Source organism: Taudactylus pleione, unplaced genomic scaffold (genome assembly GCF_031769625.1).
Source record: "Taudactylus pleione unplaced genomic scaffold, aTauple2 ptg000256l, whole genome shotgun sequence".
NCBI classification, from domain to species: domain Eukaryota; kingdom Metazoa; phylum Chordata; class Amphibia; order Anura; family Myobatrachidae; genus Taudactylus; species Taudactylus pleione.
Window position 1 is genome coordinate 5,418,336 of NW_028284658.1, and position 14,131 is coordinate 5,432,466.

Consider the following 14,131-nt stretch of genomic DNA (forward strand, 5'->3'; position numbering starts at 1 on the left):
ACGCTCATGCTCTCGCAGCTGAGATTTTCATAGCTGTGCAGGTGCAAGAATATGCTAATGCAACAGCGCCCGTGACTTGTACTGAGACGCCCATCTAAAACTTTGCAGTTGTCCGCAACTGCATACAGAGGGGTGGGAGTGGGCACTAATTACCCAACCCTGGGCTTGTTGGAGTGGCCCAGTGTGGCCGCACAGAGCGGAGAATGCTCTGGGGGCGGACCTGATCGCTGCTGCAATTTCTATTTGCCAGGTGCCGCTGCGATGTATATCATCGGCGTACACAGCTGTACTGGCTGCTGTGAGGGTTGTGTATAGAACCCCTTCAGTAGGTACATTTACAGAAGGGGATCTATCCACAACTCTGCTGTGAGTCTGTGAGCTCCGCCTCCCCCGGCTCCCGCATGGCGCACTGGCTTTAAGGAGAGACTCATGATGTCACTCCAGTGACTCAACTACCACAGTGCATACAAGGGATCGAGGAGCTGTTTGGCATGGTGCAGGAAGGCTGCACAGCACTGAAAGGCTAACTTTGCAGATTCATGTCAGGTCAGTCTTTTGTTAGTGGTGGCCGGGTAGGTGGTGTGTGTGTGTGATGTATGTGTGTGTGTGCGTGTGTGTGTGATGTATGTGTGTGCGCGTTGTATGTGTTTGTTGTATGGGTTTGTGTTGTGTGTATGTGATGTTTGAGTGTGTGAGATGTATGTGTGTGTATGATGTTGTGTGTGTAACATTGAATTCCTGGGGAGGAAGGGGGGGGAGTGTTTTTGGGATGTATGTGTGTGAGACATAGGAGTCCCCAGTGGGTGGCAAATGCAGGATTCCTAGAGGGGGATTTCCAAATGCTGGATTTTAGAGCGAGTGTGGCCAGTCCATGAAGAGGGTAGAATTAGCACTTAACCAGCTGGAATATGCGTCATACAAAGTGTAGTGTATGTCATAATTCCAGAATATACAAGACCAGCAATCACAGTAACCCATTATATGTGTCATACATACAGGACCAGCGATCACAGTAGGCCATTAAATGCGGCAGTAGGGCCATCCTGCCTGAGCTGAATGTTTTTATTTTAGATGTGGGCTCCATTCCAGAGTACTAGAGCAAGTCTGGGAGCCTGGAGGAGCAGCAGAAGAACCTAGAACTACCCTGGACATATATGTATATATTGGGTTCTATAGCAGCACATCCCTAACAGTGAATGTTTTCCAGATCTCCTAGTTGGTGCACAGATTATTTATTACTGACTGATACACGTTAAAAGATCCACAGGTGGTGCTAATTATTTCATTTGTGATACTGTGGAGAACATGTAGCACTACTAAAATTCTATTACATTACTCTTTCTATTGTGGTCATGGTGTGGGCTTGGGAGAGGGTTTTTTTTCATTCAGACGGAAACCCCCCCTTGCGTTTGCATATGGTCCCAGGGAAAGAGGTGGGGTGGGGCTGTTCGGCGGGACCATGGTTATATAAAATAAAACTATTTCTGCATAGACATTGCCAGTGTCAGTGTGGTCCAATTGGTCAGGTGGGTGCTATGCATCTACATCGGCAAAGTCACGGGGAGGGGAGGAGGGTGGGATATAGTAATATGAAATACTAACAGCTCTGGACTTTTTTTTTCTTTCTTTGTAAATAAACGATCACTATTTTCCTTTTTTCCTTTTTATTTGTGTAATGTGAATATTAATTGGTGAAAAATTATGGGGGAACAGGGGGGGAGGCCTGATACTCTCTCACGCACAGGGCACCAGAATGTCTAGTTACGGCACTGAAAAAGAGAGAGGATCATCATGGCCACCCAGCAGCCGCAGCCCGGCAACTAGGATGTGTGTAAGTATGCTATGTGTATGTATGCTGTGTGTGTGTGTTTGTAAGTAAGTTGTGTGCATACGTTATGTGTGTATGCTGTGTGTGTATATATGCTGTGTGTATGTGGGTGTGCTACATGTGTCTCACATATATATATATACATATATATATATATATATATAAAATTCAATATAACGGCACTCCTGGTACAAACGACAGTTTAAGCCAGCGTATATAGTCGTCAACGTTTCAAAGCCTTTATTATGGCTTTTTCATCAGGACTAACACGTGTTAGTCCTGATGAAAAAGCCATAATAAAGGCTTTGAAACGTTGACGACTATATACGCTGACTTAAACTGTCGTTTGTACCAGGAGTGCCGTTATATTGAATTTTCTGCATGAATTTTTTATTCGGGCACCCGGGCAAGTTGCTTTATAAAGGGAGTGCCGGACCTTGGCTGTGTGTTATATATATATATATATATATATATATATATATATATATATATTACAAAACAGACTTGCAGAGAAATGGGGTCCCGTGATGTGGGCTGCAGGCTTAAATGCATTGATCAATCCATGAACCAAAACCCCATTATTTATTTATTATTGTGAGTGATTTAACAATGGTGAGTGCTGAGTTTTCTGTTTTTACTTATTTAAGCAATGTGGTCACAAGCCACTTGCACCCCAGTCCTGGGAATGGCGAGTGTAGTGGATTTCTCATTTTATATATATATATATTTATATATCATATGGACCCCCCCTAAAAATCCTGCGTATGCACCTGCACCTGACCGCATATCACTGGACGTGGATCATGCAGACATCGACTCCTTGAATGAGTCTATAGTCACTCAAAATGACCATCAAACCTAAGACACTAGAGCTATGTGATCTGCGTACGGGATCACAGTCGCAAGATGTGACATGCCCCCAAAATGGTCGAGACACACCTGTGTTTTGCCAAAACTCCCCGTTGCCAATTGCTTCCTGCCTGTCAATCACACTGTGATTAAAGAGTCAAAGCGTGTAACTACGGTATTGTGCCTTGAACATTGCGCAGTGCATGCGAAAACAACAGCATTGCGTACAACTCTGAATCAGGCCCTGTATATTTCAACATTACCATCAAAAAAACAAAGACATTTATTTTAGTAACATACAGCCTACATTGAAGAGTGACGTCAGTATGAATGTCTCCTCCATGTACTACTACTACTTCTGTCATTTTAATACACATGAGTTTTATGCACAAGTGTACATGGTAACCAGGGGCGCAACTAGGAATAAAAGGAGCCTTATAGTAACATTATGAAGGGGTCCCATCCCCTTTTCATCTTTTCACAAAACAGCCATGTTTATTGGCTGAGGAAACTCTGTACTAACATGTTGTTTTCCTGCACATAGCAGGAAGTGTGACTGCAGTCATTTTGTGAATGCCATCAGCAGCGATCACAGCAGCGATTGCATGTCAGGAATGTTACACTTATTCTGCCTGCTATACGCAGGAAAACAGAGTAAAAGCAGCACACAGTTTCCTAGCTTAATACATACATATGTGTGGAAAGCGCCCCTATAGTTAGTTATAGTAGCCTTCGGAGCCTGAATGTCTCTGAGCCGCTTGGGCCCCAAGACACTATATCAGCCACTTCGGCTGCTATACTGTAACGGTTGTGATGCCTCAATAAAGGCATGAAGGGGGGACTACAGGCAAGAAATCTAAACTGTGCATGTTGAATCCATCTATCTGTATGTATGATACATCCCCTTACAACTTGGCAGGACATCTCTAATACATGAAAGAATCCTTGTAGTTCAAAGTAGTTCTAAGCAAAATAAACAGGTATGAGTGACATCTCATACAGTATAACCAACCTGCCAGAATGCATCAAATATGCTGTATTCTTATAAGAATAAGAGGAATGGTGTTACCCATATTTACATTTAGCTCCAAAAAATGCAACATATTAACTTGAGTAGTTTCCAGGATATATCAACAGTGTATGGTGTATTAAAAAATGTAAAATTCATGGCGATATGGAATATATTTGAAAGGAAATTTATCAAGGGTCATTTAATGGGATATGGGGTCTGTCCTGTCGATAAATAAAGTGATAGCTAACGCTGTGGGAATGGGTATGTAATGCTGGCTGTCGGGATGCCTCCTGTCAGAATATGAAACAGCAGCATCCCAATGGTAGGTATCCCGACAGGGCTTGGGTAAGTATATATACCCTCCCTCCTTCTCCCCCTAACCCTCCCTTTTTGTAGCCTAACCCTAATTCTCCCCACCTCGCACCCTAGCCCTCCCTGTTAGTGTCTAAACCTAAGTCTCCCCCCTTCATGCCTAAACCTAACCCTCTCCTCTTAGTGCCTAATCCCCCCCCCGTGGTGCCTAACCCTAACCTCCCCCCCAAAACCTAACCACGCTACGCTCCCTAAACCTAGTGCCCCCGCGGCAAATGCTAAGGGCGCCCCGGACTTACCTAGTTCAGCCTGGTGTCCTTCGGCGTTCCGGCGTCAGGATTAAGATAGGCGTCGGAATTTGGACGCCTATCTTAAGTCCCTTGTCGGGATTCCCCTGTCGGTATTGAGACCGGCGGCATCGCATCCCCAGCTGTGCATGTGTGGCCATCTGGCCATTGAAGTGAAATAGATACGTTGTGCCCACTGGTGAGGGATCAGAAGATCCCTCTGCGAACTGGCTTTCCCTACAGGGGTAGCAGAGTAGACTGACGGCATCTTCAGATGCTGTTAGCTAACCTTAGCTTTTTTGGAGCTTGTTAAATAGCCACATAACGCTGACTCCATAGAAATTATGGCTACGGCTGCTGTATGCACTGTTGTTCGCAAAGCAAGATACTGTATATCTGATACCTCCTGATTTATAGCTTTGTTAAATAGGGCTGTTCTTAGGGCTTCATGTTGCCTTAAACAAGCAGTAACAAACAATTTTTTTGGCCCCTTATGTTGATAAATTGGCCCCTTAGAGAGAGAACTGAAGCCTGAGAATACAGCACAAAGGCTGCAACGTCCCGATTATACGAAATCACTCTAGCAAATAGGCACAGAGGTGTGGTGTTGGCAGTGTGTTGATGAAGGCACCAACAATACTGTCCAAATAAGTTAGTTCCTGTTTTAGTCCTGTTGAATCACATGGAAACTGTTATTTGTTCATCACAGCCTGCGGTATACCATTTGGTAGCTGTGGCACAGTGGCACAACAATAGTGGTAAATGGAAAACAACTTAATTTACAAATAGAGTGTACTAGCACTATTTCTCAGTCCTGTACATTTTTAGTAAATGATATGGGCAGAAGCTTAATTGTACAATGAAACTAATTGAGCGATATTGCTTTTGGGATACTCAATGTAGAATTAAAGGTTGTATCAATAGACTTCACTAGAACGCTGCCACTTAGTGGTCAAACGACAATGATAAAATCAAGAATGCTTTCACACCATTCATAACCAATCAATAACTTCAACAAATCAGCTATTAGCCAAGGGAGGTTTGACCACCAAGAGCTCAATATATTAACTTTTTTTACTTAAGGTGAAAATTATCACAGTTAAGTCTCTATTCACAGCAGGTATGGAAGGGTCAAATCTGGACACTGAAAATACTTATCCAAAGTCAAAGGCCCCTCTAAGCTGCACTGTCACACAAATTCCCAGTACAGCCTTTGTGTGCCAGCTTCGGGGGTTAACCAGCCTGCAGACCTTGGATATCAGCCTATGCTTCTGTTTTCTGCTCTGGCAGGTACTTTGCAGGAGATTTTGGGGAAGACAGCAGTAAAGAGACCTTGCCCAGGGCATCAGCAGTGTGGAGGGACTGATTAAACCTTTGTGAGGTAGTAACAAGGCAGGAACAGAATGGTGTTGTCAGTTTTGGAAGCCTATGAGATTATAAATCAATATACATATATTTCATAGTATTCTCCTCTAAATTTGCCAAAACATTTCATTTATAAGCAATAAATTCTGAGACGGCAACAGCATCATCCGTAAAGCCGTCAGCCAACATATATGCCATTGTGTTGCAGTGGGTATAATATAACCCTCTTTAGTCTTCATGTAGGAAAGAAAAGCTAGATACACTGCTAGTTCTTATCAGACATGGTGAAGTTTAAATTGGTGTCTGTAGTGATGTCCAGCTTGTCCTTGGAGAGCAGGAGCTCCAAACATCAATAATATAGGGCACATTAATTCCACATTGCACCTCATACACTGTGAAAGTTCCCCAACAAGACTACAGAGTAACATCATTGCAGGGACAGAAGGTTGTCATTTAAAGTAATGCTGGTTACGCTGGTGGTGTCCGCAGGCAAACATGCTAATTAAAGATGTTATAAAGTTTATATCAGAGAGACCTTGCTATAGATAAACAGAATATTCCAGATAAAAGCTTCTCACTGACGTCTAGCCTAACTTTTAATTTAGCATTGACATACTGTAATTCTTTTATGCTTTAGGTAAACTGCAAACATTTAATAATAAGAGAGGGACTGGACTTTAATATTTAAGAAATCATTGTAATCATGTCATCCTTTACATAAACAGAATACAACTATTTAAAAACAATGATTTTGCCTTGTGATAATAAATGTTCAGATCAATTAGATTAAATCTTTTGTGTATAATTAAGAAACCCATTAAAATATGGCCCCTTGCTGGGATGTGAGCAGGCAGTTTAGAAAATGCTCTGTGGTGCAAAATCTGAATCCTCTTTTCAAGTACTTGCAACCACTGGCAGACTGAAACTACCTTTGATACTGATATAACGCCCAAGATTCCCAATTTGTGGACCCTGTAAGATGCGGGAATGCAAGAATGTAGGGGGACCTTTTTTGTTCCAATCCTGCTTTGATGAAATTGGGAGGTAAGCACTGACCATTATGTAAACAGCTGTCTCTCCCCGTTTATAATGCATTGCCACATTCATGTAACACACATACAGGCAAATGGACTCCTTCACTAAAATTGCATTTTGAACAAAAATTGCAGTAAACCAAACCAACCAATCAGACACTTGCTTTCATTGTCTGTTGTACACCAGACAGGTAAGAGCTACTCGTTTGCTGATGGTTCAATGCAAATTTTTTATGTAATTTTTACCTAATGTTTGGGAACAGATTTTTAACTGTCACAGATTATTTATGATACAGTGTATTGCAATCTTCTCATCTGAGATTCACACTTGTTTTTGCTGTAAGGTGAATGGCATTTTAGGCACTAGCTCTGAGACGGGATGTAGTTAGTTTGCCAGCGGACAGGATGCCGGCTGTTGAAATCCAGGCGTTGGAAGCCCGACCCGGGACTAAACATAGGCGTCAAAATCCTGACGCCAGAATAGATCCCGACAGCCGCCATCCCGATCGGGACATCGTAGCTGTTAGCCGTGCAGGGGGGGGTAGGTTTAGGCACCATTGGGGTGGGGGGTTAGGGTTAGGCACCACTGGAGGGGTTAGAGTTAACCACCACTGAGCCCCCTAAGGCACTAAGTGGGGACGGTTAAGTTTAGGCACCAAGGGAGAAGGGATGGGTGTAGCCACTAGCGGGGAGGCATAGGGTGCGGGATGGGAGGGGTAGGGTTAGGGTGCAAGAATGGAGGTTTGGGGGGGAGAAGGGGGAGGGTTAGTATACATAATGACCCTTGTCGGGATACCGAGCCTCGGGATGCCACTGTCGACATTTTGACAGCAGGCATCCTGACTGCTGGTATTTCATACCCAACCCCTCTGAGACTACACACAAACCCTTCTGCTTATTACCTTAGAAAACAGGAGGTGAGGAGAGCATCCTCCACTCCTTAGTGGGGGCCTTGTGCTTAGCTGTGACATCATAACCATGCAACAGATTCCTAGCCCCTCACAGACATTGAAAAGCGGCAGCTGGCAACGTCACAAGTAAGAAGCCATATTTTAGGGAACCCTAGCTATTGGCACTCCAGGCAGCCATCTAGGTTTGACTAGTGTTATCACCAACCTTTCTAAATGGAGTTTGCCACTGTGTCATTGGCCATGTCCTTTTGAAGGAAATATGTCACCCTCTGCAAATGTTTTTTATTTTTCCTAATGACATTTATTCAACCTACAGTAACTATTCCATTGAGCAGATTGACCATTTCCCGAAAGCAAAATGGTTGATTTCGGCAGCAATTTTCCACTCCATGCCAATTTGTTAGCCTCTACAAAACAGAAATATCTATAACTATTTATAATATGCAATGGTGCTCTGAATTGACTCTATCAACAACGTTCTCAACCTAATCCGAGCTTAAATGGTTAATGTAGAATAATAATGAAAAAACGACACCCGCACAGCTGCATGTCATTAACTAGCTTGTCACTGTGTGTATTTTTAAACATTTGTCATATACCAGCCAAGACTTCAGTAAGGTGGCAGCTGAAGGACATGAAACGGTGCAAACTGTTGGTCAGGGATCCAAACCACTTCCCAATCTCGATTACATCTGTACTGGCACAAATATTGCCAGTCTGTACCTGGTATTTCTACAGCTGCCATCCTCTATACAGTATTTAGCTCAAATGTCTTCTGCTGTCATTTTAAGTGTCCTTCTATAAACTATATGGGTTACTGTGTAAGTGGCTTTCCTTGAAATAGGGAAGTTTACCCCAAAATGTGCCATTTTGGATGCATACGTGCTAGACCAATATTTTTTATGCTGCTGGCTCAACCAAAGTGAACCCCATCTCTATACTACCTTTATTATCGCAATAAAAATAAGTCTTTATAGAGCCAAATTGCAGGTAATTGTGTTTATCCACATATTCACTGGAAACAGCTCATCCTCTCAGTGCACAAACACGGTCACAGGCTGCACCCCGATGTGACGCACTAAACGTTTGTTACATTTACAAAGCGAGAGCTGGGCGAGTTATACAAGATCCTTAATTGAAAGATTTTATCACCTTAAAAAGAAGCGGGTTTAAAACTCACACATCTGAGTCCCTGTGTGCTGACAGTGCCCCCTAATGGTCAGCACATATACTGTGTATGCATTAACCTTCTCTAGCACAGGTGCAAGTAGCAAACTCTGGCAGGAAAAATGGTCTTTATCCAAGCACCCCATTGTTAGATCTCTACGAACAAACCTGGCACTGCCACATTTGCTAAGCTTATGCAGAGGAGAAGAACGTGTAAATGCCAGGTATTTGGCACAGCTAATTTTTTTGCCTTTCTGTCCATTTCATATGGGTAAAGAGGATATGTGAGACTGGCAAAGTAGCCTATATGTGCAAATGGTAATGTAGACCTAAGGTGACTGTATGCCTGAACTTGCCTGACTCTGTATCTTTATTTTAACCTAATAACTATTTCATTATGTTATAAGTAATATAAAACTAAGATCACAGGTACGGTAGGTATAGGTGCTATAGCTGCATTGCTAAAATATATTTTCCAAGAGGGAGAAAACCTTGTGCCTTGGCTCCTATTGTATAAGAATGTCATAGAGGGCTGATATGGAGAGAAGTGCCTTCTCTCAAACCTGTTTCATGGACTAGTTATGTGGCTTTTCCTGATTATTGATCTCTGATGTAAGCTATATAGTACACATGAGAGAAGGTGATATGAGGGGACTGACGGAGCCCACAGTGTTCCCATAAGAAGAGGGTTTATGTAACTTAAAATGGGCGTTATGTTTCAATCATTATCATTACAAATGTATTTCAACTTCATTTCCTTCAGAATTTAATAAATTCTATCATTCAATGCATCTCGAGGCAGCAGACAACAAATACATATATATTTAATATAGTTTTGCAATCCTATGTACATCTACAAAACCTGGCACACCTCATTTGTCTTGTGAATTAACCCTACAGAAACACACATGCACAACAAAGATCAGTATTATCAACCCTCCTTGTGCAAGGTGCTAAAGGCAACTGTGGCATAGGAATAGTTAACCTCTTTGTGAGTCTGTCAAGGACCCTGCAGGCTGTGTTGGCTTTCCTAGTCCACTGACTCACAGTGTTTAGATCTTCCACATCCCTCTATCTCTCTCTCTCTCTCCTCCATATCAAAGTGTTTGTTGAAATTGATCAAATATTGCAGGGTCTGTCAGTATGTATTTACATTACACCAGTGAGGAGCACTTGAAACAGGATTTCTGAGGAGCTTGGTTAACCCTTTAGGAAGGTGATGTGCAAATTTAAAAAGAACTATATAACTTCTATGTTTGTCCCATTATGATAGTAGAAATGTTTTTCTCACATGACTTCTAACAAAATATTCTTCTGGCAGCTGTATGGTAATGTATATCTGGCAGAAGCCTTATGGGCCAGAAGCCTCCTCTACAATACATACATAGCACCAATATAGAATGTTGTCAGTGTGTGTGTGTGTGTGTGTGTGTATACATACTCACACATTCATGTACAAATATGGCTTCTAGAGACATTTTTGGAAAGTATGTTTGTCCAATAATGTATATCCGTTTGTGAAGCATGTTACAATTGATGGTCAAATGTGTTTATTGAATATTTTATAGATGAATCAAAATCCAATAAAGGACTGAAACGTTGACCATTTTCACAGTCTATTGTTCTGATTCTTCTTATGGATGTGAATGCCGACTTCTACTATCCAGCATACAGTATCTATTGATGATTGCCCTATAGATTGTAAGATTACGAGCAGGGCCCTCTTACCTCTATGTCTGTCTGATATTATCAAGTGTTATTCTATTAATGTTTCCAATTGTAATGCGCAACGGAATATGCTGCGCTGTATAAGAAACTGTTAATAAATGTCTATACATCCAGGAGGGCACCAGCACAGGTATTTAAATAGGATAAGTGGAGCGCTGGTTTTTTTTTTGTTTTTAAACAAGAGAACAGAATAGCAAACTGCCATTTATTCTTTCATAGAACATTACAGAGTGGTACTGGACATCACACAGGAGGAAAGTGTCAGGAAATGTAATTAATTAATGTTACAAAATAAAATGTTGCATTCAGTGTGTGTGTAGGCATACTGTGTCCACCGACTGCTATTGAGTCTTACTTGGTGATAAGCTTTCTTAAATTACTCAATTAGTCTGGCCCATATTCACTTTCAGCTAATTAGTGATAATAAAGCTACTGTACCTATTGTTCACTACATACTGAAAACTGACAGTTTATTTAATTTGAAGGAGGAAAGCTAGAATGGTAATAATTGCATCGCTGTCTCTTGCCAGTGCTAAAACCTCAGACTTTTTAGGAATGTTTTATTTTCACAGAAAAGGTAAAAACTCTGTAAAAAATATGTTTAATATAGAGAAAGCAGAATTTTCATCACACTGTAATTTGACAGATAGTAAGTACACTAGGGGTTGTTAGTTGGTCCCCTTACAAGGCACATCTGAACCTACTATAGTTACTATTTCAAGATTGCTTCCCTGACATCCCATTGTCTGGGGCAGGTTTCTCTCTACGGCATGATAAAAACAAGTTTCATTATACATATATATATATTCCCTCACTCACAAGAAACCATTCTGTGAATCTGAATGCCTCTAATTTAGCATTCCACCTTACAGCTACTGCTGTTACTTCTGATGCATTGTACTACTTTAGAGACACTGGATCATTTTTCCATGAGATAAATCTTCAGTCAAACAAAACCACATACAAATGTTCTCTATTATTTGACAGTGTTAAGTATTCAATTTTACAGCATATATAGTCAGTCACAATCTAATTTGCAAGCACCATGCTTGCACACAGGAAACAGGCAAAATACTATTAGCTCTCTGCTTTGAATTATGACTAGGAGCTGGAAGGTGCCGTAGTGCATGTCTCTACAGAGGTAAGTATGATAACTGAACAGCAATCCAAAAAGCGCCAATCAGAGATAAGTAAAGTATAAGAAAAGAAAAAACATTCTCTGTTGCTTAATCAATGGCATTTTGATTTGTAATAATAACTTTTTACCAAAATATTTCACCAGTTACCTACACACAGCAGCCCCCCCCCCCATATATTGACCCTTGATTGTTACTAAAAAAAAATAACATGAATACTAATATATAATTAATTTTAAGGTATTGAGCAATAATGTTCAAGAAACAGGTGGTTGTCTTGTATATAGGCAGCCATCCAGCAAGCACATATACTGTATGTAACATTGCATTTTAGTTATTAGATGCCGGCACTATGCAAAGCCGCCTCTTTGGGTTAAGTGCAAATGCTCTGCATTAATCTACATCTCAGCAGGTGCATTCTTGTTCGTTTATAGACATTCTTTTGGCTTTGGTTACACATAGGCATACTTGGCACACTCCTTTGGATTGCAGAGCATGCAGCCAGCACAAGTGTGTCTCACACTCCCACCCCCCCCAAAAATAGCTGTAGGTAACACAGGCACACGCACACAGGACAGCTGGGATCACAATACAGCAGAGTGTTAACAAGCTTTGAAGCTAAACTGGGCAGCAATCCGTACACGAAGGTATGCGTTCTTACACTCATCTCGTCAGATATGGGTCATTGCTTAGACCTTTACCTCTAACAACGCATCTTTGTGCAATAAATCCTCTCCTTACTTGTTCTGTGCACTCTTCCATGTCCCCCTTTTTACTCCCCCTCTGACACGTCTCATCCCCCCTTTCTCTCGCACCTGGCTACCTCTTGGAGGTACTGTACGCTGGGAAGGGGTCAGACCTCTCCTACTTTGCCTGCATTGCACTTTCCTTCATATCATTAACATGACCAGAGGTATTTTCTTCCATCCTAACTTAACTTCATCATCACTACACTAACACCTTGCTGCAGTGCAAGATTCAGATCTCGTCCTATTAGGCTTCCTCTGAAACGTCAGAACAGTGGTGCTGAAACTGCAGGCTTCACTTAACCCGATAACAGTGACAACAATACACGATACAGACATCTGTAATAAAGGCGTGCTAGTAATTGTAATAATGTATTATAACTAACAATAGAACATCCAACATTTTATAAAATATAACGGAACACTGTGTAATTGTGAACTCACTTAACAACATCTAATGATAAAACATAATCTAATTATAAAAGATAATCTAATGATAAAACATAGCATTAAAACATAATGTAATGATAAAAGATAACCTAATGATAAAACATAGTATTAAATATACAGTTTATGTAATATGTTTGTGTATTGATTATCTTAAACATTAAAGTTAATGTTATGTATGGTATACTATACATAAGAATGGAACTGACTAACCCTGTCCTGATATTCTACAGTCAGGAGATCACTGAATATCAGGTAAAATCCCAGCAGTGTCTAATCCTGTCCTTATATTGAGAAGCCAGGAGGTCAGAAGAAATTAGATAGAAACAGAACTGTCTAATCCTGTCCTGATATACAAAGTGTCACTTTATAAGGTCTGTAACTATAAATACTTATTAATATAGCAAACTGCTGTTGGTAACCCGACCACTGCAGTTCTGGAAAGGGTACAGAGTATACGATGGATAGATGAGAAAGATTAATAAAGTTACTGTACATTACCTGCAGACACCTCTCCCTCCGATGCACGGAATACCTGGAGGAGGATGGTGAGTAGACAGACAGTCCCGGGCATGGTAACCTGCGAAGAGTATCCACCGAGTGCCAGGCTGGCTAGAGGCTGAGGGGGTTAGCATCCTATGAGCATGTCTGCAAAGGTGAGAGGTGCAATAGCTGGGTAAGAGAGCAATGTTGGCATAGGCGGCTGCTGTAGCTCAGATGCTCTGCTCGGTACTGAAGTGGCTTTAAATGATCGAGGAAGGATTGAGAGAAGCGAGAGAACAGTTTAAAGATTTCCCCGGAGCCCTAATGCCTGCCTCTCTCTCCTCCCTCCCCTCCCTGACAGCAGCCGCCAGCTGCACTGCTGCTGCACAGCCAGCAAGGGTTAAGTATCAACCAAAATATCGAACATGAAAATTTGATGTTACAATTACATATCGAGGCTGGTAAATGTAGCAACAGGAGCAGTTATATGGAATAATAACATATAGGGAAGCCAGCATGAAACAGACAGATGAGTTATAGGGAATAATGATTGGAGAAGTTATTCGGAGGTGTTATATAGTGGTAATAAGATTTTGTCGAGAGCTACATGTACTAACAGTGGGCGATTGAAGGGGTGATTGTATGTAGCAAAAGTGGAATTGTATGAAAGCGCACATGCAGCAATAGTAACCAACAGGGACAGAAAGCTATGTACAGTACAGATTACGGCGGGGAGGGTTAGGTTTAGGCTTCGGGGAGGGGTAGGGGAAGCAGAGTATTCTTACCTCTTTCTGTCAAGTTTGTGACCCTGTCGGGATGCTGGCGT

The 14,131-nt window shown here is 41.6% G+C and overlaps 1 protein-coding gene across 6 annotated transcripts in view; it reads right to left on the reverse strand.

Moving 5' to 3' along the window:
* The window catches only part of PTPRT (protein tyrosine phosphatase receptor type T), a 308,272-nt gene extending 294,728 nt beyond the window's left edge, over positions 1-13,544 (reverse strand). For all 6 annotated transcript variants that reach the window (XM_088480611.1, XM_088480612.1, XM_088480610.1 and 3 more), the window contains exon 1: positions 13,324-13,544. In XM_088480611.1, the coding sequence (XP_088336737.1) occupies positions 13,324-13,396 (73 nt within the window). In that variant the 5' untranslated portion in view covers positions 13,397-13,544. The remainder of the gene's footprint in view (positions 1-13,323) is intronic.
* Positions 13,545-14,131: the final 587 nt, after the last annotated feature.